We start from the raw sequence: 22,813 nt of genomic DNA on the forward strand, positions 1-22,813 counted from the left end.
TATTTTTCCCTTGTGAACAACTCTCAGCCAGAATTCAAAGATCACTTGGCAACATTTAAAAGAGAAAGTACATGTGCTACATAATAGCATGCATACACAGCAAATGCATATTCATTACCTTCCATTTTAAAAACACTGCATTCAGGGAGCTTGATTTTCTTGTATTAAATACATTCAGGGCATAACACAAGTTCATATATTCATATATTTTCCAGAGAGCTTTCAATCATGCACCATAGACAAAGATGAAAAACCAAAAAACCGAGCCATTAGAATGGCAAACAAACCCATCCATTAGCACCATTAGCTCTCCTCAACAACATAAACCATAACCACATCAGAACCATCTCATTTCCCAGACTAGAAGGAAACCACAACGTAATCACTCAGCAGAGCAACAAAGAGTAGCAGAGAAGGAAATTCAGGACTTCATTTGCTTCCCTCAGAAAGATCAGGAGAAAAATTTCAGTTCACCACTAAAACAATTATTTTAGGATGTAAACACCTTGCCTGGTCACAACGTTGTCAACACAAGGTATTTGCTTCAAAACCTGAGAGGACAAAAGAAAGTTTTCACCAGCAAACCTGTGATACTGTGCAGAAATGGTATGTCAGCATCTATGAAGATTTTGCACCACTTTTTATAGTGTGGACTATTATTTTTCAGCAAGTTCAACATACTTATACAGGAATACATGGGTATAACTTCTGGTGTCTGTTGCTTCTTTTTATGATGTTTCTCTACAAGACAGTAGACTTACAAATGGAATGAAATGTCCTGAAATGTCAACCAGTGTTGACTAAAAGACATAGTAAGACCAAAATGAATTTTCTATGCTGCCCTCCAAAGAATGCTACAGTTGAATGCCATAGCTTTCAAGTTCAGCATTAAAGAACCATTTTTCTTGCATTACTACCCTGAGTATTTCAGAGGCATCCAAAAAAATTTATACTCACGTAGTAATGGAAATTTAACATAACTGAGAAACTAGGATCCAGAAAATGATCATTTCTGCTCTCCCAGAAGAAAGAGAATGATAATGGCTCCTAAAGGCCAGCAAAACCTGGGGCCTTAATGGAGCTGTCTCTGAGAGGAAGAGCAGGTGATAAACCTGGAACACAGGACAAATTCCAGAGTTATGAGCACCTCTTCCAGGTAAGGATGGCTCTGAGCACTGTCAATATGTGAACACACAGACCACAATTAAAATGTGAAACAAAAACCATGCTATATGGTCCACCAAGAACACAGAGTTTATAGTGAAATTTATTGTTCTGCTTCCTAGTACAATAAGCTACAAGGTACATACAGTATAAAACGAGAACGGCCACAAAGCAAAGGTGATAAACATTCTGTGACAGTACAGTGGAGGTAACATCTGTCTAATCCTTCCACTTAATCCCACAAACAGCAGCTAAAACTACTGGCCCTCCCCTTTCCCCCCCTCCCCCCTTTCAAAAATATTAAAAAGTAAACTGTCTCTCTCACTTAGGAGCAGCGGGATTTTTTTTTTTTTTGAGGGCACTGGTTATTTGCCAATATCTCAAAAAATTGCTGAAACTAAAATACCAAAAGAAAAACTGTGAAGGTGGGAGTGACATGACCCATGCAAGATGCTCATGACACCTTGGTTCACATCTCCTCAGAGCAAATGGCCTGTAAAGAAAGGAAAAGTTTGTTACATCATGTAAAACAGCAGTTAAAATGGTCAGAGTTAAGATAAAAGTAAGCAAAATCTGAACTAGACAGGCCAAAGCATACAGCTAGGCTATTCTTATAATGAAAACACTTTTCCTTTTAGCAGAGCTTGGAGACTCTGAGAGCTGACAATTTTTCTCCTTTAATTTTTAGATGCTGTACAGGGGAACACACACTGAGAAGTGCACAGCTGACAGCTACTATACAGGGTTCCAAATCAAATAATCTTGTCTGGGAGAACTCTAACGGAGGCAAGACCTGCAACACTCTAAAAAAACCCTACACCCAACCCTAAAAACAAACAACAAACTAAAATAACCAAACAAATAAAACAATACCAAGGCCATAAACATGCAAAACCACTGTATACTTACCTTAAAGGCACGAAATTCCCATTAACCACTTTTTCATATATACTTGGTACGGTTGAGGGCTCTCTCAGCAAGATGACCACTTTCATCTGTTATCTTCTCCCAATCTGTTTGTCCAACAACAAAACCAATAGCCCTTTTCCTGTCTGCATCTTTTTTTTCTTCTAGATCTGCCCACCGCACCTATGGAGAACATACTATCAGTAGGACAATCCCTTATGAACTCCGAGACACATCTAAGCTTCCCACTGCAGATGAGAGTGTAAGAATTATGATTTGTACTTGTTTTAATTCCAGCAGGTAATTATTTTGTTCTCTGATGAGTAAAGATAGAAACGGCACCGGTTACGTTATTTTTAAATGAATATCCTGAATGTTCAATGAAGTAGAAAAAAGGTACGTGTGATTAACATTTTCCATTTCAATGCCATAGTTCTGAGAGATGAAGAATCACTACAGCTACTTTCCTATGCAAAGCAATGCTTCCTTCCCTTTCCTCTATGGCTCTTCACTGTCATGCAGATCACTTGCACTCATCCTGTTCAAACACACACAGTCACTTCCTCGCCCACAAACCCAGACACGATGTGGGGGTACGGGGAGGGGAGTGTAACTGCAGGGAGGGAGGAAGGTGATGATGAATAGCCACCGTCCAGGAACTCAACAGCAACACACAACTGCAGGACAAGAAAAACAGTAAGTGAAGGAGCCCTGACATCCTGCTGATCAGTCCCATTCAGACTGATCTGTTACTTTTGGACGTACCCATATCACCTTTCTGCCAGCACCCCCCTAATTCCACATTCTATCTGAACTTCCTCAGATACTCATATTGATATGCAATGCCTGATTTCTTCCACCATCACATCCCCTGAAAATGTCTTAGTTACTCCCTTTCTCTCACACACTGTTCAGTACCACCCGTGTTTTCTACTTGACTTCACAAAGCAAACCAACAAACCTAAACACGGACTGTCAACTCAAACTACTTTTAGGGGTAAAGTTGAATGAATTGCATTGCTGATCAACTCATTCACTAAAAAATAAGTATGAAAAATAACTTAGCTGCAAAATCAACTGTAGTCTGTAGAAGACCCACAGTTTCTTATCAGCTTTAGTGCAGAGCTGGCTGTAACAGGTATTTCTAGATTTGTATACATATACACACATCATTCTCTCCTCCCTCTCTGGTTCCTTACATTTTCCTTGAAGCTAACATAACGAGCTCCACATACTTTTAACCTCATGTTTTGTTTTAAAGAGATTAATATACAATATAATAAACAGATTAATAAACAATAACATATATTCACAGTGGATAGAGATATAAATCCAGACAGTTGAGTATCTGCTTGATTACAAAGCTTATGGCAGAAGCGATGAGTTAGAAAGCATGTCTGAGTATCTTTATCTGGTAGTAAATATGTTTCTTCGCATACTGTATTGTTTGCACAGATGCAAATGATGTTCCTTTTTTTGTTTGTTGTTCTTTCATCTTTAAATAAAGGTTCATGGGACATATAGAAAAGCAAACTACAAAAAATTAGTCTGTAGTTATTAATGTTGGCTACTCTCTGAATGTAAGCTTGTATATTCTTTTCCACCACATAGTGGTATTTGTGATAATCCTACCATTTAAGAATACAGAAGAATACCAATGTGTTATACATGTCAAATGGTAAATTTAAGCATGTTGTATCAGTCAGATTTGAAGATGCAATTCTGAAAGCAAAAGCTTGTCTGTTTTGGAAAAAATAAGCACCCTACCTATCACCTCTTTCATCTTCCTCTATGATTTTCTTTTTTCAGTGGTATTTGAAAATGTAGCAGTTTATGCTCAGAACAGAAGTACATATAGAGTGGTTGAAGCGACCTTCTTAAACACCCTCTTCCCAAGCTATATGCAAGGTATATGCAGGAGATAACTTCAAGGCTTTACTGATAATGGACCTACATAGTTGATGTTTTCCTCAGCTGAATCTTTTTGAAAGTTAAGAACAGTGAATTGTTTCTCTGCCTACTTATTATAAAACCTAACAAAAAATTAGTTTAATAAAGTCACCATCATCTTGTCTTAGAACATACACTGTATATCACACCATTTCATCACACAATGTAAAGCCTTAAAAAAAGGACTCTATGTGTTCCTCTGAAACAAAGTGCATCTTCTTCCTCAGCACGAACTGGGACATGACTCCATTCTCAATCTCAAAAGACATGCCACACGTAGTTAACTTTCATTATCTACAACTCCTCACTTCGTTATACATGATCTGTTTACCTCTGGAAGACTCTATTCTCCTACAGAATCTAATGGAAAATAAAAAGCGAATCAGTGAAATCCCCATATTCATACATGCTGACTGACTTGATACAACCTCTTCATCACAGAAAGCTTTCAATGGTCATCTACAGAAAGTCATTTGAAAGTTTATTACCCTTTTCTTCCCAGGTTCAGAAGCACGAGTATCATAGTCATCTGGAAGCTGTAGATAATCTTCCATTCTGCTGGCAATGGCTTCCCAGTCACGTTTCCTTTTAGTGCCAGTCCGCAAACCATCCAGCTTGTCTGAGAACAAACACAGAGCCTCAGAGTTAAAGGAGATTTTTTTTCCTATTATTCACACAAACAAGATGCGAGAGGAAATATTTTCAAAAGAATGATCAGCAGAACTTGCACATCCAGCTTATCTTGATAGGCAGTATGATGAGAGTTGAAATAAACTAGAAGACTCAGCACCATTTTCAAGTTTTATTGATCTTTCACATTAACTGTGTGGCAAGAACACTCAGTCTTGTTATTTGTACGAGGGGAAACAGCTTGCTTTTCTGAATGCTCATACCATATAGAGTCTGTACTTACAAGTACGATACAGCCACCATAGCTCTTTAAGGAACTACAGATCCACCTGTTCTATATTAGAACACAAGACCAAAGCTGTAGCATCTCTCCCAGATTTGGGGTTTAATACTGTGTCAATCATTACATACATGCAATACCACGGAATAAGTGACGATCATATAATTTTACGCATCGAAAACAAGTTTTTGAGGTTCTGTTTCTGCTGAACAAAACCGTCCCCTGAAACCCTGACCTCCCATTTTTCTTCACCCTGCAAGGAAGAACCACCCTAAAAATTCCTCCAGGACTGGAAAAAAATCTCAAATTTTTTTGTTTCATGGTGCAAGAAGTCAGTCACAAATATCTGAGAAGTATGCTTGTCCAGCAGCCATCATTTTCTTCTTTTTCTTATTGAACAAATAAATGCATGAAGAGAAACAGTTCCACTCCTAGGTTCTAAAATTTTGTTCCTCTTTAGACACTTATTTTCAGTGAAAAAATAACACCTTCTTGAAATTATGTGGTCAATTGCTTTTGGAAAGGAGATGAAGGAATTTCTCATTTTAAGATTATGAGCAATAAGACATGAAAATGAAAACAGGCTTCACAAGTCGAAGTAAATCCTAGTACTAATTATGTTGCTGTACGCTATCATTTCATAAGCCAAAAACTAGGCATATGCAGAAGGAACACTAAGCTTGGTAGTTACGTTCCGTGAGCCATTTCCAGTGACGTCAGTAACTGTGCTTCAAAAGTCACCACTGTAATTAGATTTACCCACCAAAGGTCTCTGAAATAAACCAAGTACAAAGCAACATATTTTCTGGAGAGCAGAAGAGGATGTTCAAGAGTATGTATTTAAAGAAGATCAGTTCAGAGATGTTTTTTTTTTTTAACTTAACATTGGAGAGAGAAGAGCAACAACAGAGAGGATGTGAGGCAATGGTGATGTAGACATGATACTAAAGTTCAGTGCCATAACCTGGAGAAGTGATTTCTCTCTCATACAACTCTAAAGTTTTTAAGAATCCACTTCTGTCCCATTTCTCTATAACAGATACAGAACTTCTTCCAAGAAAACATTTTAATCCCTCTCTGAAAACAAAACAGAAAATAAAATAAAAAAAAAAAACAAACAAAATAAAACCCAAACCAAGCAAATCAAAAAACAACACTTCAGAAAACTGTGTGCAGAATATTTGTATCTGTTTCATGATATCTTGTGACATGATTCATTTAAAGTTCTTCTTTGCTCTAAGTTAAATCTGCCAAGTTTGAAGCTCAATCTCCACAGAAAGCTGGTACTCCCTCTAGAAGACAAAATTAATTTACAAAATATTCCTCTGTTACTCCAGCACACGCCATACTCACACTATTCCTCAGTATTACTTTCAGATCGATCAGTGTAAAACATTCACGGAGTAAGGGTTACGAGAAAAAGAAGAGGTATTTGAAGGGATAGCAACAAACAGATTGAGGAGCATTTAGGAACATAAAGAACTGGAAGTTCAGGAGCTCTGCTGACAGTTATGCATAACACAGGCGTATTCCTGCTGGAAGGCAACCTGCTATGATGCAAGCAGATCTTATTTCCAGCATCCCACTCCCTGCTGCACACAGACCAACTGAACACAGTCCCAAGAAATGTGTAACTCATAACCAGGGGAGTTCAGGAGCCATTCAGCCCATATCAGTTCCCCTCCGTCCCTTTTTGTTAGTGCTATACAGAGTTTATTTTAAAATGTTTTCTCCTTCCATTTTTGAAGTTGGATTGCCTTCCTTTCCAGAGAGATCTGCTTCCACCCATACTCTCATGGTTCACATGCAGCAGACACACTCTAAGGAAATGTCAAAAGCCTACCACAAAATATATACATATGTATTTCTTCCTGAATCCAAGACAAGGTGTCATTTTGTAACAACGGTGCTTGTGAATATTTATGGCAGATGATGATTACTGAGTGTTAAACTATCAAAGAAATCACCATTTCAATTTTAAAAACAACGAAACAGCAGCATTTTTGGAAATCTGTAGAATGAAAAACTCACCTTTAGAATTTTAATAATAGCTTCTGAAAGTAAATTACATACTTTGCTCAAACTAAATCAATCGACTACTTTTTTTTTGTTTTTGTTTGCCTTTCTTGTACAAAAGCTACAAAGATTTAACTTAAATGTTATTTGCATTCCAGAGCAAATTTTACAGTGGTATCAGAACTTCAGCTATGGCATTTCTCCTTTAGTAGAAGTTTGTCCAACTCACCGCTAAGCCACACTTTGAAACACAGTACCATACTAAACACTTAACACGGTCAAATTTTAAGAACATTAGTCCATTTCTGTAAGTTTAAGAGCTTGAGTGTACGATGCACTGAGACAGACTGAAACAGTAGTGACCAGATTTTAGAATAAAAATGTGGCTGTGCAGTCACAACACATAAGGAAACACTGTACCAGCATACATAGTCAGAGGAATGCATCAACCCTGCCAAAGTAAATTTGAACTAAAGCAAGTGCTCTGGGGCAAACAGCATGGTGATTGGCACAAGTCAGCACTGCAGCTAGAAGAGCTCATGTTTTTCAGTCCTTTTCTAAGGCTTTCTGCGATTAGTAAGATCTCGTGTCCTCCTGTAACAATATCTATTCAGAAAGAAAGCCAAAAGGCAAAAGAGGACTTACAGAATTGTTTTCGGATTCTGCACTTAGACAACCTCTGCAAATGCATGCCCGCTGGGACTCATGCAATAAACCTAATGGGCAGGCCAGCTCCCAGGAAACAACCCAACTTGGGAATGACAAATGCATACCACAGTTTACATGCCTTTCAGGAAATAATTCTGATATGTCATCTACTGAAATGGGCCTGTGAATAACCAAGCAAGATCTTACTGTGAATTAAATATAATTATTACTCAGACTGCAAGTGCTTATAAAGCATACCCTGAGCTAAAAGCTGCCTGCCCTCACAAAGTAGTTTTTCAAAAATAAACAAACAAAACAGCATTTGTTACATAGGAATGCCAGGCTTTTTATAACATATGTTCTGTCAGAATTTACTTTTAATCCGTAGTTCTCTATATTTATAAATATGAATCCAGAGGGTAGTTAGGAAAGTAAAATTATGAATACAGATTTAATAGAAAGACCTTCTCAGCACCTGTGACTTACAGTCTGCTAAGATCCAGTTTGTTAACTGATTGGTATTATTCCAACAGTCTTGCAAGTAATTTATGTTAGAGTAAAATTGACTCTGCTGCTCTCTCCCAGTTTGACATTTATGTTAACTGGAGACCATATAAAAATCCTCTTGCATTTTCTATTATGGATTTTCCACATGGAAAGAAAGTCAGCAAAATTCTGTCGTTAGCAGTATTTGATCATGAATGAGGTAGATTTTGACAGCTATCTGTAGATTTCTGCTGTAGCCACAGTCCTCACATTTACTAGAAACTACCCATAAAAACTTTTAGAACACACTCTGGACTCCTGCCATATTTATAAAAGGCATGGGATGACTTAAAAGTTCTCTCTATGCAGCACAACACATCTGTTCCTACTTAGTATTTAAAGAAGAGTATATATTATTTGGAATAACACACAACGCATCAGAGCCTTGCGTTCTTCAACAAGGCAGAGTTGGAAAAAATCATTACAAATTTAAGAAATAATCTTAAGATATGAAAAGCAATTAACTTGTATACCAAGAATGCAGAAAAATCTTTGTCTTGAACTGCTGTTTGACATGCTGCAAGCATTGAATATGAATCTCCTCCAGTTTTACTGCAGGTGCCACAAAGCCAATATATTCCACAAATATTTAAATGACTTAAAAGAGAGCACAGCAGCAGCAGACGTGGTGCAGCTAAGCAGTTAGCAGCAACAGATTAAAATTTGCTTTATGTAAGCCAGAATTTCTGATGCTGTTTCTGTTGTACAACTGTTATTTTGGTTATTGGAAAGTAATCATACACAGGGCTGTACCACATGCAGAAGATCTCAAAAAATGCTAAGACATACTGTATCCCATTCAGGTATTTATTACTTCTCAAAGATGTGATAGAAAATGGTAGTTTTACGCGCTTTCAATTCATAAAATCTTGGCTTAGTACCATTACTGTTCACTAGGGAAAAAAATAGAACGAAAAATCCCACAAAAACATAATGACTAAAGATGTCTTTCCACATGTACATATTGCATCATATCCATGGTGCCTGCATTTCAACCTGAAGGTCGCTTTTGACTTTGATAGAATTGTAATATTAGCACTTATACACAACGCAGCCAGCAACACTAATCAGAACAGAAGTGCAGCAAACATCATGCCCTTGTAAGTCCTGGATAGTCCATTCTGTATCCTACTAAGAAAAATCCTAGTACCCTCCTGAAATTCGAAATGCTTAATAAACTTTAACTCATTAACACATAACTTGCTGAAAAGATGATGCCGATTCATTCAGAACCAATTTAAACATATGGTACTTCTTTGTCCTCATACATGCCAGTTTTGGGAAGTAAGATGCATCATCAATACAATTTTACCTACTATGCAAGTCTCCAAGAAAGTGAGTAGTTACTGACAACATTTATGCTTGAGAAACACATATGCAGTATGAACAAGAATGCAGTGCAATGTAAGTTGACTCGTCACTTTTTATAATACAGAAGAGATGAATAAATAATAGAAATACCATTTTAAAAAAATTTACAACACAATACCTTCCTTGAACAGATGGAAGAACAATTAATGAGTATATAAAACAGCAATGGTTAGAAAGTCATAATTCCCATGCCTCTGGTGGCAGAGAGAAATTCCTTTTCTGTATTGAAGCTTTTGCAGTTTCAGATGTGTATGAGACCAGTACTTTTATTTGTCTTTGGTAGGGAGGCACAGTGAAAATGGAAATTAAAGTTTTGCAAATATCATCAGATACCAACTATAAGAAACAGGAAAAAATAAATACCCACCTAGCTTTGCCTCAGAAGTGTCCATCTCCCATTTGCTTTTCGGAATGTAACCCTAAATCATACACAGAGAGAAGCTCGGAGGATTAGAGAGAGCAACACATGCATATCACTTTTGAACTGGAAACAGCATTACAATGGGAGCTTAAGGTATTTCTTTTTGTAAGGCACAATTCTTGTTATCAGATGAAGGAAACAAGTTACTCAGTATTTCAGAATTTCTGCATCCACTTACTTCCCTTTCAGAAAGTGACTTTAGCAGCCCTTGCACATCATTACAAGAATGCTGCTCTGCCAACACAGAACTCCAGAACGAGTCTAACAGATAGCAGTGGTGCTGTGTGCAGTTACTAGGTTATAATATCCCAAGAGGCAAAGTTATAGCGACACAATTTATCAGGCATTAAGAGTATTCAAGACTTTACAAATGCAAGTTACCTTAGTCAAATGCAAAATATACCTTAGTCAAACGTTTTTAATATATTTCCAGATTTACTACACACAAGCTTCATTTAATAATCCTTTCAGATGAACATACTATACTCTTGTATGAGTAGTCAGTCCACAATTTTTTTCTAGTTTAAATGAGGTAGTATCTGCTGAAACTGCGACTTAATCGTTTTTTCATTTAAAAATAACCCTCATCATGGTTCAAAGATTATTTCCAAACACTTTTTCGCTACACGTCATCATACATTTTACATATAATAATCTTAAGCCAGTTCATTCCTTGCAAATGAAAATAATACTAAATTTGGCAAAAAGGTATTTATTTAAGGTATTTTCTTGTAGTCTTTTCATTTTATACTCTTACACAAATAAATCCTTGCTAAGCAATTATTGGTAACTCTTATAAGTAGCTTTATTCCTAATCTAAGCAGCTGAAATTTTCTCTGCAATCACATAAAAAGCTCACTGTGGTGAAATGGAACCCTTGTGGAGAGTTTGTTTTAATGATTTTTAATATAGAGGGAAAAGAACTATTCTAACAGATTTCAACAAGAAAACAATTCACAGACAAGTTTTAATATACTAATTCCTTTCCTGCTCTATTTATAGGTTGCCTCCACTGTGAACACCTGTGTATTCATTAACGCTGAGTTACTAAATCAGTGTACCATGACAGAGAGCTACACTGCTTTTGTTTTCATTCAGCATTCTGTTCCAAAATCTTTTACAGACCCTTTATTTTTCTATCAAGCTTGTATCAGTGATTTGAGATTATCAGATTTCTCTATTTTAATGTTTTTGATCAAGTCTGTAGTTAATACAAACTAAAACAGTTTGTGCTGCAATATTTCATTGTGACACATAAATGAATTTCAGGTATATATGTATATTTGTACTTTTCAAACATATTGCACATAAAAATATGCTCAGAAAAGTTATACCACAGCTAGGAGCATGTATTGAACAAAGCAGTGTGTGATACATTGGTGAGAACACTAAGTTAAATGTGTCAATAATTCATACCATCAAGCACAGAAAAACAAGAATTGTCTGAACGCTTCAAACAACCCTATGAGAGTTGACAACAGCAACAGAAGAGTGACTTTGATGGTGTGAAATGCCCTAATGTGTGCTGAATCTGCATAATATCCCAGTCTTCGGATAGGATAAGAAAAGATTCAGAATTCATCCTTTGGTACGAGACAGTTGGATATTTCAAGGACATTTGCCAGATGGAGCTTGAGACTTCTCTCTTTCCCCAGGATTAAGAGAAGTACAGGAGAACGAAATGAAGAACCTTTACCAACTGTTCTCAAGAAGGCGACAGATACCAAATACTTTTCTGTCTGACACACCTCTCTGAAGTCAGCCATGTGACTGAATGGCAAAGATTACATACAGCAGATTATTCTTTGCTGTTTTTCACCTCTTGTGACTTGGAATAGAAAACATTCTTTTATGTAGTTTACTTTTAGGTATTAATAATTTGCACAGTTTCCACCACTATGCTTTATCCTTGTCTTATAAAGAAAAAGCTTATTCTTATGATGTGCTGTGCAACAGGACACTCCCCAGAGCCCATAAACACACACACACAGAGTTATGCACAGATTTCTCTCAAATGCTAAAAGACAACTTTCTATTCTAGATATAACTCATTTTCAAGAAATGAGAAGCTAGCAGCCATATTCTTGTAAACATGGATGCATTTTTAAAGAGTTCTAATCCCACTTTATGCAGTCTCATACTCTGTGCCAGAGAATAATTTAGCAGAGAATGAATCATATTGCTAAAAAGAAAACCAAACAAAAAAGAAAAAAAAAAACACATGCAAAGCCCCAAACCAGATGTTTATTAAAATCCACTCTTCCTAAATTTTATTTTTGTTATTGTGTATTTCATCCGTTTTCTATACTACCACTCATGAGGAAGAGTAATTTGTAATTTTCCATCAAGAGAATGGACTTCGCTCATCCCAGACATTTTTGGTTACTTCCTGTTTATTGGAATTTAACTGCTTGGTTGTGGGAACCAGGGTTTGACACATTCAACTCTTCAAGCACTGACCAGTTGTAGCTCCAACACATACCAAGAAGTTACATTCAGAGGCCTTCCGCAGCCTTTTAAAAACTTACCCAAAAAAGCCAGCCTACAGAACTCTCTCTAACCTTCATCCAAGAGATCTAATCCCTCTGCTTGGAAATACCTACTGACAAAGTCAGAAAGCCTCAGCAGAGAAAATATTCTTCGTAACTGTTGTCATACACTATGACAGTTGAGACGAGTTCTTTAGACGTGTGAAAGAAAATAAGCTAAATGAATCTGTGCCCATTCTTCCCATCCCTCCACCTGGTATGATACTTAGACAAGCTGGAAGAGAGAGCTATCGTGTACCATAACTTATAAATAAATGTTTGCAAGAGGCATGTTGCCATGATACTCTGATAATGCCGTTTGTGGCATACACTCTCAGATTATTTAAATAAATAATCAGATAGGAATAACATGATTTGACATTAAAGTTCTCTTAGAAATGTTTAAGGAACAAATGACTATAGATGTGTGTATTAAAATCGCACTGCTAAGAATGGCAATGGGTTGGCATTTATAAGATCGAGACTCTCCCTCAGACATATTAAAAAGCATTTTGTTAGAGATGGCTGATGTGTCTCCTACCAGTTCACTCTCTTCTTCCTCTGCTGCATCCTTCTTGGCTTCTTCTTTCTGGTCTTCAATATTTGCATCAAAATCCTCCATCTCCACCTGTTACAAAGCACAAGCACAGACTTGCAAGGCACTGCTTGACTTCAAAATCTCATCGTTTAAGTAGGTTAAGCAGAAGATTCCAAGCTCAAATAGAAGAGGAAAGATGGGATTAATTTTTGCAAGCACTATGCTGTGGTTTATATGAATATTGCCTCCACTTCTGCTTCCTTCAAAGCAGGTTCCCTTCTTGCTGTAGTGAGAAACTGTGTGGGGAAAGTAGCAATACTTTGTGATCCTCCTTCACGTGGATTCTTTGTGCTACCAGTATTTGTAACAGTAAAATATCTCCCTTGCATCATACACAATCATGTTTCAAAACCTGAAATTTCATAAGAAGATCTTAAACTTATCACTTATGCATCACTTGAATGGCACTCTCTGTATAGAATGCATCTTAGTCAAGCCTCTAGCTTAAGTATTTACTTATCACAGTGTAATGAACAAAAATGGAATCTTTAAAACACATCTAACCCTGCCAATCTAATGGAATACTTTCTGGAGCCCATATCTCTGAAATGCCTGATACTCACACATGCAGTTATGCAAACTGTTAGTAAAACCTTGATGAACATATCAGAGTAAACCCCTAATATGTCCTTCTCTGGGTCTACTTGAGAGCTGAAACTTTTGCTCTCCTCTTGAAAATTACTATTTTACAATAAAAATTATCTGTAGAGTAGAAAATAACCTGCTGAGATCATGACAAGCTGCAAAGAGTAAACACCTTTCCTACTTCAGCAGGTCAACAGTTTCTATGGCCACGGCACAAGCTGTTCTGACAGTAACATGCAGCTCTGGTACATTCAATACAACCATTAACATAGTAGTTTATTTCCAGAGCTCCTGAAATGTCTGTCAAAGAACGCAACAAATAGAAAGATAACATATCCAAGATATATGTCATGGCAAACCATAAATGGAATAAAAGGTAGCATTCCTCTACATTAAGTGTAATCTTCTGCTATATGTGTTTTATTTACTACTTTACTGCACAGGTCTGGATTTCTCAAAGCAGGGATCCAGAGGAATTATCAGCTATTTCTCAAATTGTGAACCATTACGCTGAAAAGGTGCCAAGGTTTGCATGAGGGAGCAAAAATAGTCTTTAATTGCTATTAAGCAGTTGCTAAAGTGGCTTCAACTCTTCCTCAAAGATGCACAAGTCGGGGCTCCAAAAATGCCTTAAAATATAGCTTGTGCCTTTGTATTTAGGTCGTTGATAAGAATAATGGAATACACTTAACTGACAGCAATTACATCTTTCTATAGTGCCAATTATATGGCAGTCCTGTTTGTCATCATACCTCATCATACCTTCCTTTGCTTTATTTTTTCAGTATAGCTACATATCCATAATTCATCATTTTAACATGCAGAGATACTCTTACCTCTTCGATAGCAGCATCTTGCAATAGGGAACGAATGTCCAGGCGCATCATGTGACGTGGCGCTGCCTCCCAGTGATCAGACATCTAAAAAAAATGCACCAAAAAAACACAAAACATAAAAATGAAGCACCTCCAAAAATGTAAGAGATTGAACAGAAAATTGGGCTTCTTATCACAAGAAAAGATCTATCTGCACTTAAGTCATTTCAGTCAATCCTGTGAAATAACTACCAGCTCTTCTTAGAAGAAAATTGTAGGCATTATGTAGACTAAAGCAAGCCAAGTTTTCCAACAACAGCAGGAGTGAAAACAAAAGGAAACTTGCAATTAATCCTATGACTCCATATGTATACAGTTACCCTGCTGATTTCCTTTAGCTTGCGTCCATGAATATTCCTCTTGGAACACGTCTGGTTATCTGCACTCATTTCAGCTAAGTATACCTAGAAAGAGGAAGACAATATTAAATGTTTTAAACCAGTTTTTAGAGTTTTTCTATCTGGTCATAACTCCACAGTTGTATATTCTAAGAAAGGTAAACTTGCAGCTCTAGACCATAGCACTCTTCCTTCAGTTGGGAAGGACTTTGCGTTCAGAAGTTCAGAAATGCTGGTATACAGGTGCTAGGAAATTCAAATGCCTTTTAGGTATTTACCTCAAAACCCTTGGTTTTTGCTGCACTCCAAAACTGCTCAAAATGTCGCACTCTATCATTGATAGCATCAAGGATAATGAAGGGAAAGAATCCATCATCCAATGTCTTTTTGAAAGTTTTAAACATGCTGGTGCGATAGGTCTCTTCCATATCAGCTTCATATTCATATTCCATCACCTGGGTCAACGACAACAGCATTTAAGAAAGAGGACACCTATTAAGCTGTTAACATTCAACTGCTGAATGTCCTGACCACAAAGTACATTGTCATGAGAAAACCATCTTCCAAAATTTGCCCATTCCACCCTTACGTTAGATTGACTTGTTTTTGAAAAACAGTCCCCACACCTCTGCAAAGCAACAGACTGAAATTCCACAGTATCTTGCTTCTTTCTCAAAGTAAGAAACTGAATTAGGAGTACCTTCTTTTTTACTTTTTTCCCTGTATCTGGGTCTCTCTCTTCCTTTTCTACTTCAGTGATGAAATAGTCATCCAGGCTGAGAACTCTTGGTGCAGGTCCTCCACACTCTACTTCCTTATCCTGGGAAGAAAGCAAAACAGAAATACTCCTGGGTACCTGTAAAAAATCCATTCTGTTACAGAAGACCTTCAATATGGTTTTGGCAAATGTCAATTCCCTTCTCTATGTTCAAAGCAAGAAGAAAGCAGTATTCCTCATGGTTACTAAGAGTGGACAGGATTCACGTGCCACGTGAGGACACAGAACATTAAAAAACAACAAACTGAAATTCCAGGTCTTGATCTCATCTCTTCCAGGTCTTCCTGCCTTCTCCAGTAAGTCTGACTTAATTTTTATCTTGGTATACTGTACAAACAGAAATAAAACAGTAGAAAGTACACAAAAGAGACAAGCAGCACTACACAGTGAGCAGTCCTTTACGTACCCTGATGAGTTTTGCTACATGTGTCTTCCCACTGCCAGGCAAACCTCTCATTATGATTACAATCTGAAACAAAGATAATGTAAAATAAGATAGAAGACTGTACTAAATCAAACAAATCTCTTATACAAAGAAATTCTAGAAAATTACGTGCCCTGGGCTCACAATTTTGCCAACAAGCAAAGCCAGTACCATGCCTCACTCCCACATTTTACAAACCAGGTTGTAATGCATGGTGGTAGTTCCATGGGAGTAATAATAAGATTATGTGATGTTAATCGTCTCAGCAGCTCACACTGCACAAGATGTTATGAAACTGTTTACAATAATTGAATTAGTCTTGTCTAAATGTTTTATTGCCTGGATCTTATTCTTTCTTTAATATGGTGTACTCTCTGACAGGATAAAGTCAAGTCTTTCCTCTGATACATCAAAAACCCAAGTAAAGATCTCAGAAGAATCTAAAATACATGAATATTACCAACTAAGAGGAATTTCATATTAGCTTTCCTAGGAGGTTTACATCTCCTGTGGACTCCTTAGGGCTAGGCTACAACATTCTGAGTATTAGCAATAGAACCAACAGAATTTACAGTGCTTCCCAATGCATTCATACTTCAGAGAAACTGATCGTTGCTGTTGCAATGCATACTCACTCTCTCTGGCCTGCTATCCCGCCCTGGTGGCTTCAAAATATCATCTACATTTTTAGATTCTGGCTTTCTTTCCACTCGTGGAGCAGGTGGTGGCTGACGAGGCATAGATGGAGCAGAAATAGGAATCCTTTCCTCAGGGTAATTTCTACGATCACCTTCAAATTCAGAAGAATTTTCTTAGTTCAGTGAAATCAGAAATTTTAACAGACACTCTTTACTTCAGGATAAATTCACGGATGTTTCCCCAAAACAATTCAAAGTTCTAATCTTGAAACTACTACAATAAAAAGATATTTTTAGCAGAGCATGTAATTGTCTTTTCCTGATCTCGTCACTACTGAGAAACTAAGCTATAACATTATCCAAATAAATTTTCCTGATTTCTATATTATGAAAAATTATTTATTTGTTAAGAATATTTTAGCAGGTATTCAGGACTGAGAAACCATACCTCCAAACATGGAAGGCCCATGATCATACGCTGGACGATCTGTCTTTCGTTCATATGGTGGTCTTTCAAAACCACCCCGCCTGGAGGAGGGATGCTCTTTCTTGTCACGGTAAGACTGTGTCCTTGAAGGTGCAGTAGGAATAACCCTGCCAAAATAGTATTCTGTGTATTCGTAGAATTTTTTACTATGGATTCCAATGAGAAATTAATAGGTACCTCAGCCAAAACAGACAGCCTGACACACAATATAGCTTGAACCAGATTGATTTCAAAAATGTTCCAAAACTACACACCTATCATCTCGGGGATGACGATCTTTTTCAAATCTCTCTCGATCATAGTCCACAGAACCACGGTCTCTGTGCAATTCCCGCTCTCTCTTGAAATCCCGGTGGTCTGTATTTGAATTACCTTGATGCTCAAAATAGGGTTCACGATCTCTGTCTCTGTTGTAACGACCAGGGTGATCTGAAAGGAGAAACCCACGGAAATCCAAACTATAAAAACATACCCTGAATTTACTATTTTTGAAGGATAAACAACAAAAGTACAAGAAAAATATATAGAAATTCATGATGTGAGGACTAAAACAAACTCAGCCACTGAATCTCTTTCCCAAACTGTAAGAGACAACCATAACATGCAATCCTACTTAAAGCTACTGAATTGAGTCTTGAACATGGCTTGATCAATGACCGTATTACTCCTCTTGACGATATAAACTGTTATTTTTATGGGCCTTGGAAGGCAATAAAGTGGTTCTTATTTAAATTAGGAGTTACTTAGTTTAAAACACACTTGTAGTGCCTTACAACCTTTCTTATAGGCTAACTAATGGCCTGTGAGCTAACCAAGGGCTCCCTACCTTTTTGAAATGTTTGTCTCTCCGGCAAAGGTTCTGGACGCAGAGTTACCCTCTCCCCATATGGAATCTGTTCCACTTTACTGGTGGTTATATCTGGTTAAAAATAATCAGAAAGCTAAGTAACGTCTTAAAATACCCCTCTTCCATTTCCTTCCCAATGTCGTGAAAAGCACTCAGTCAATGGCATTAGAAGTGACTGAAATAACTTACCAAAATATACATAAATACAGAACACCAGAGTTTTTAAAGCCTTAAGTATGTTTCTGTGTGCATAAGTATGCATACAGTTTACCTAACAATGGGACTTTATCTCTTTGGATGAGTTCGGGTAGCTTGCACAGTTCATTGATGCTATGAAAGTTTCAGTAACTCAAACTATGATAACGTTGAGAATATTACCTGAAATGCTCTCTTAAGAAACTCCCAACAGTCAGTTTTTCTAACTGCTTTTAGAGAAACATCTACTTAAAGGAATTGATGTGGTTTCAGTTATAGAGAAAAACTCTCTTTAACGGCAACGCACAATTTATGTACAACTTTACAACCCAATTTCACTTTTGTAAAAAAGAAAACCTGAGAGAAGTTGATTCAATTAGAAGAATAGTGTTGAATTTTAGCTTTGATAAACTCACTACTAAAAATCTGAGGCTCTCACTGCTTTGGTGTTAAATGCCTGTTTAGCATGCCAACTCCTCAGAACCAGGACATTGGTTCTAGAGGGCTCTAGGTATTGTTAGACGGGTACCTCATACCCATTAAGCAGCACACAAATAATGCAAACATTACCCACATTCTGCTTTAAGTCACTTCTCAGAACTGTAACAAACCAAAGTACTTTCTAACACAGTTACAGTTCCCACACTCTGTTATAAAGGGATTAAGGGAAAGTCTCACTATCAATCTACATATAACGTTGATGTGCCCATATGAGCTGGTGTTTAGTAGAAGCAGGTGTGGACATATACCATTCAATTCACGTGACACAGCTTTTCAGCATTAGAGAAAACATTAAACTCAAGACTGACGATTACTGACTCCTTAAAATTGCACCGTTTAGTATTAGATCACGATGTACACAGCCTAAACATCAGCTGCAAAATATAGGTGGCATATGTTGTGTGCCACACTCCTTTAGGAAGCAGCTAATGGAGCTAATTATCTCTCCGTTACAGAACGGAAAAATACATTCACTGCAATACCCACCTCGCCCATGGCCATAATCCACAGTTTGCTGAATTATAGGTGCTTTAGGAACGGGTGGAATAACTGGAGGAAGTGACACTGGAACAGCTGACGGAACAGAGGTGTGAGCAGCAGGTACTTTCACTGGCGAGGATACTGGTGGAGGCATCATTGACTCCTGTTTACATAATTCGTACTCCATATTTGCTCCTTTATCCTCGTTTGTGTCCCAGAGTCCGTGGAAAGAATCCTCATCCCAGCGTTCCTGTTCCACAGCAGAAGGTGATGGTTTTAAAGACTGACCATGACTTGGGGCTGTAGTTGGAGTAGGAACTGGAGCATGTGGCCTTGTCATAGGTGTAGCAGGCCTTGCCAGTGGGGCAGGTGGTCTTGTCACTGGGGTGGGCTGTCTGAACAACACGGGAGGCTTTATAATAACAGCAGGAGAAGGTTTAATAGCTTGGGCTTCTACTGGTGCCTCTGAAGATAGCTGAGAAGAGACCTAGATGCAGAAAGCACTTTAAATAGAGATCTGTAATCTAACCTTCTCTCATCCTCTGCAAGTCAGTAAGCACAATGGCAATCTGTAATTAAATTATAAGCATTTTCTAGTACCTCCATCAAGGTGCTACAGGTAGGAGGACAAAATTTCAAGAACTGGCGGCCTGAATTAATTTGGCATTTGCTCACTATGCAAAGGCTTGAATATTATATATTTTCTCCTTCAAAATAATATTAATTTAAGCTCCAGTGGGCCTATCTCAGTTCAAAGGTGTCTACAGTTTCATTCCCAAAGATTCTTGTTGTCTGTGAGGAGGCTGAAATAGTGGGGAAGTAGGGCAGCTTGGTGAGGCACAAAAGGATTGATAAGGTCAGCTTCTTTCTGGAAGTCACTGGAAAAATTCCCAGAGAACAGTATCACCTACAAAACTCTTAATAGAATCAATGTCAGATTAATATCAGAAGTGGAGAGGTGTTGCCCAGTGAAAAAAATTTGGTCTTGAACCAAACATCCCCATGGAATCCCGTGTATTGTGTCAAAAAGGGTCTTTTCAGAAGCACAGCAGATGCCAAGTTAGAGGCAGCTTTACTAGCAGCATGCAAACGGACTCAGAGAAGGGCTGTAAATACAAGCTGAGATTTGTAGCAAGTTCACAGACATGGCAGAAATCCCAAGAAAAATAACAGTTGTTTGAATACCTCTGGGCAGACTGGTGAAGTAGGAAATACCAAAGTTAGGAAGTAAAGTCACTTCCTAAAGATGTCAACATATCTGCAGCTCTTGGTAGCAAATCTGTTCCATTACTTTACTTTATAGACACTGTAAACAATGAAGAGGTCAGCTAGGCAAAAAGGAAACTTGTAGTGTATCATGCACAGCCCAACGCTTCTCTGCAGGGAGGGACAAAGAAAACTTGGTTTGGCTAAATGTCAGGCTCGCAGGTCAGTACAGCCAAATTTACTGGTACCAGTAACTTTTAGGTTACGATGTGACGAAGAATTAAGTCTGTGCATCAACTCAGCATCGACTCCAACATACATTTAACAACAGTGTAGTATTCATTCTAGGAAGGATTTATAAACCTGAGTAAACATGACTGGAGAAATTCAGCTGTTTTCTTACCTGGTATGAACTATCAAAAACCAAATTTAGCATCTGAGAAGAGTTCCCAGGACCAACCAGAAGATTGGACAGGGGAGGAGTAAACTGTATCACAACAGGAGATGAAGGCACAGATACACAAATGCGTGCTTCCACACGCTTTGTGATACTCCATCCAGTAATGAGTATTTCTAATAAAGACAGCCAACAGAAAGCTAACATTCGCTTTATCTGAGTTTCTGATGGAACTATCCTCAAATTCTCTTTCAACCTCTTCAAAGAGGAGGGAGCACTTAAAGCAGGAAAAGCAAAGCAATCTGGGATTCAAAGATAATATCAGAACCAAGATAGCTGGTGAAAAGGAGGGTCTTCTCATGAGCCTTACGGCCTTATTTTGTAAGAGCTCACCTCTTCTTGCACATTGTCCTACAGCAGTCTAGGCTGTTAAACCTCATGAGCTACTGTCCCCAGCGGGTTACATTCAGAAGACACAGTGGACTGAACGAATAAGAAAGACTTTGGGAAATCTAAAGAAGTTTCTTTGCCTCAACAAAAGACTGAAGAAGTTGTAAGGATTGCGAGGGAGGCATTCCACAGAGAAGTCTGACCACCAGAGTGCAGAAAAGATCTGAAACACACAGAATTACTTACTACCCACGTTACGACGTCGACTTGAGATGAATTTACCTGAAAGCCACCTCCTGGCCTTGTGCTGGTGTTCTGTGGTCTTGGAGAGTCCTGTGCGGAAATGTCGGATTTAAACTCTTTCAACTTTTGCATCTGTTCTTTTTGCTCTCTGCACATGAATCACAAGAAAATGTTATTAGTCTGTAGCTTAAATGAAAACTTGAAAAATTAAATACGTATTACACTACCATCAGTGGTCAAGTCCAAAGTAGAAAAGGACACAAGCAGGCTTTATATGGTCAACACTGATTCAGAAATCCCTGTTTCGCACCCACCTAAACATGGAGGTATATTTTATCTGCCTCCTTTTTTGACCACAAATTTCCTCTGTGGCATACAGTTATGCTTTAGTTGGCCAGAATCACTCTGTTCTGATAGTAAAGAGCAAAGCCGTATTTTTATGTTTCATCAAGACCTGCAAATGGGAAGCCCAGGGGAGTTGCGTGCCTAAATGCTTTCAGGGACTCACTCTGGGATGCACACTAACAAGACTGAGGCCAACTCAAAGCACAACAAAGATTCCAACATTTAAACACAAAGTGGTGAGGTTAGCTTTCCTTGCTTTATGTATCTAAATGCTATTTAATACACAACCCACACACCGTCTATGGAAAAGAAACCAGGACCAGCAGGGAAAGCTATGACCACCAGGTTACAAAATTCTATACAATGTGATTTTGTTTCCTTTGAGTTATTGTTAACATCTTTTTATCTTGTTTTTCTTTGATTGTAGTAACTTTGTTGATATTTAATTGCATGTACTAAAGTAGTGCCCAAAAACCAACTAAGGGATCCCCTCTGTACTACTAGGCACAACATAAGCCATCCTGATTAGCCGTGCATCTGTTCAGCACGCAGGGCAAGGGGAACATGGCACGCAGAAAGGGATCCCAAGTGCTGCATTAGTGCAAAGAGCATGAGCAAGTGCCAGCACTTATAAGGTCTTCTTTATGCTGGGTTTAGGAAAAATGAACCACATGATAAATATAGAACAGCATGCAGCTCTGAGCATGCTGTCATGTACATGATAAAAGCAACCTGACGCGAAGTACTGGTGTAACTAATGTTATTAATATCCTCAAATCAAACTTAAAAAGAACAGTACCAACAGTATCACATTTATATTTCCCCTTTTCAGTGAATTAGAAAGACATAAATCCACTCCGTACATAAAACGTTTTAGTTTCTATGCTCAAGTATCTCAGCTCTAATAAATTATTCACTTGGGCACTGATTCCCAAACTATGGCCCTTAAATTAAGTCCACTGGCTTGCAGCCATTCACATTAAACAGCTCAGCTGGCCACCTGAGGCTATGAGAAAGCCAGGAAGC

At 37.9% G+C, this 22,813-nt stretch overlaps 1 protein-coding gene across 1 annotated transcript in view; it reads right to left on the reverse strand.

Moving 5' to 3' along the window:
* Positions 1–1,480: 1,480 nt before the first annotated feature.
* Positions 1,481–22,813, reverse strand: part of YLPM1 (YLP motif containing 1) — a 37,883-nt gene continuing 16,550 nt past the window's right edge. The window contains 16 exon segments of the mRNA XM_084287778.1: positions 1,481–1,657; positions 2,074–2,253; positions 4,509–4,639; positions 9,879–9,930; positions 13,002–13,088; positions 14,480–14,563; positions 14,839–14,922; positions 15,135–15,311; positions 15,557–15,676; positions 16,041–16,103; positions 16,694–16,848; positions 17,145–17,290; positions 17,438–17,612; positions 18,010–18,102; positions 19,213–19,456; positions 21,482–21,590. Of these exon segments, the coding sequence (XP_084143904.1) occupies positions 2,107–2,253; positions 4,509–4,639; positions 9,879–9,930; positions 13,002–13,088; positions 14,480–14,563; positions 14,839–14,922; positions 15,135–15,311; positions 15,557–15,676; positions 16,041–16,103; positions 16,694–16,848; positions 17,145–17,290; positions 17,438–17,612; positions 18,010–18,102; positions 19,213–19,456; positions 21,482–21,590 (1,867 nt within the window). The 3' untranslated portion in view covers positions 1,481–1,657; positions 2,074–2,106.

This window comes from Netta rufina (genome assembly GCF_964035555.1).
Source record: "Netta rufina genome assembly, chromosome: 5".
Taxonomy (NCBI): domain Eukaryota; kingdom Metazoa; phylum Chordata; class Aves; order Anseriformes; family Anatidae; genus Netta; species Netta rufina.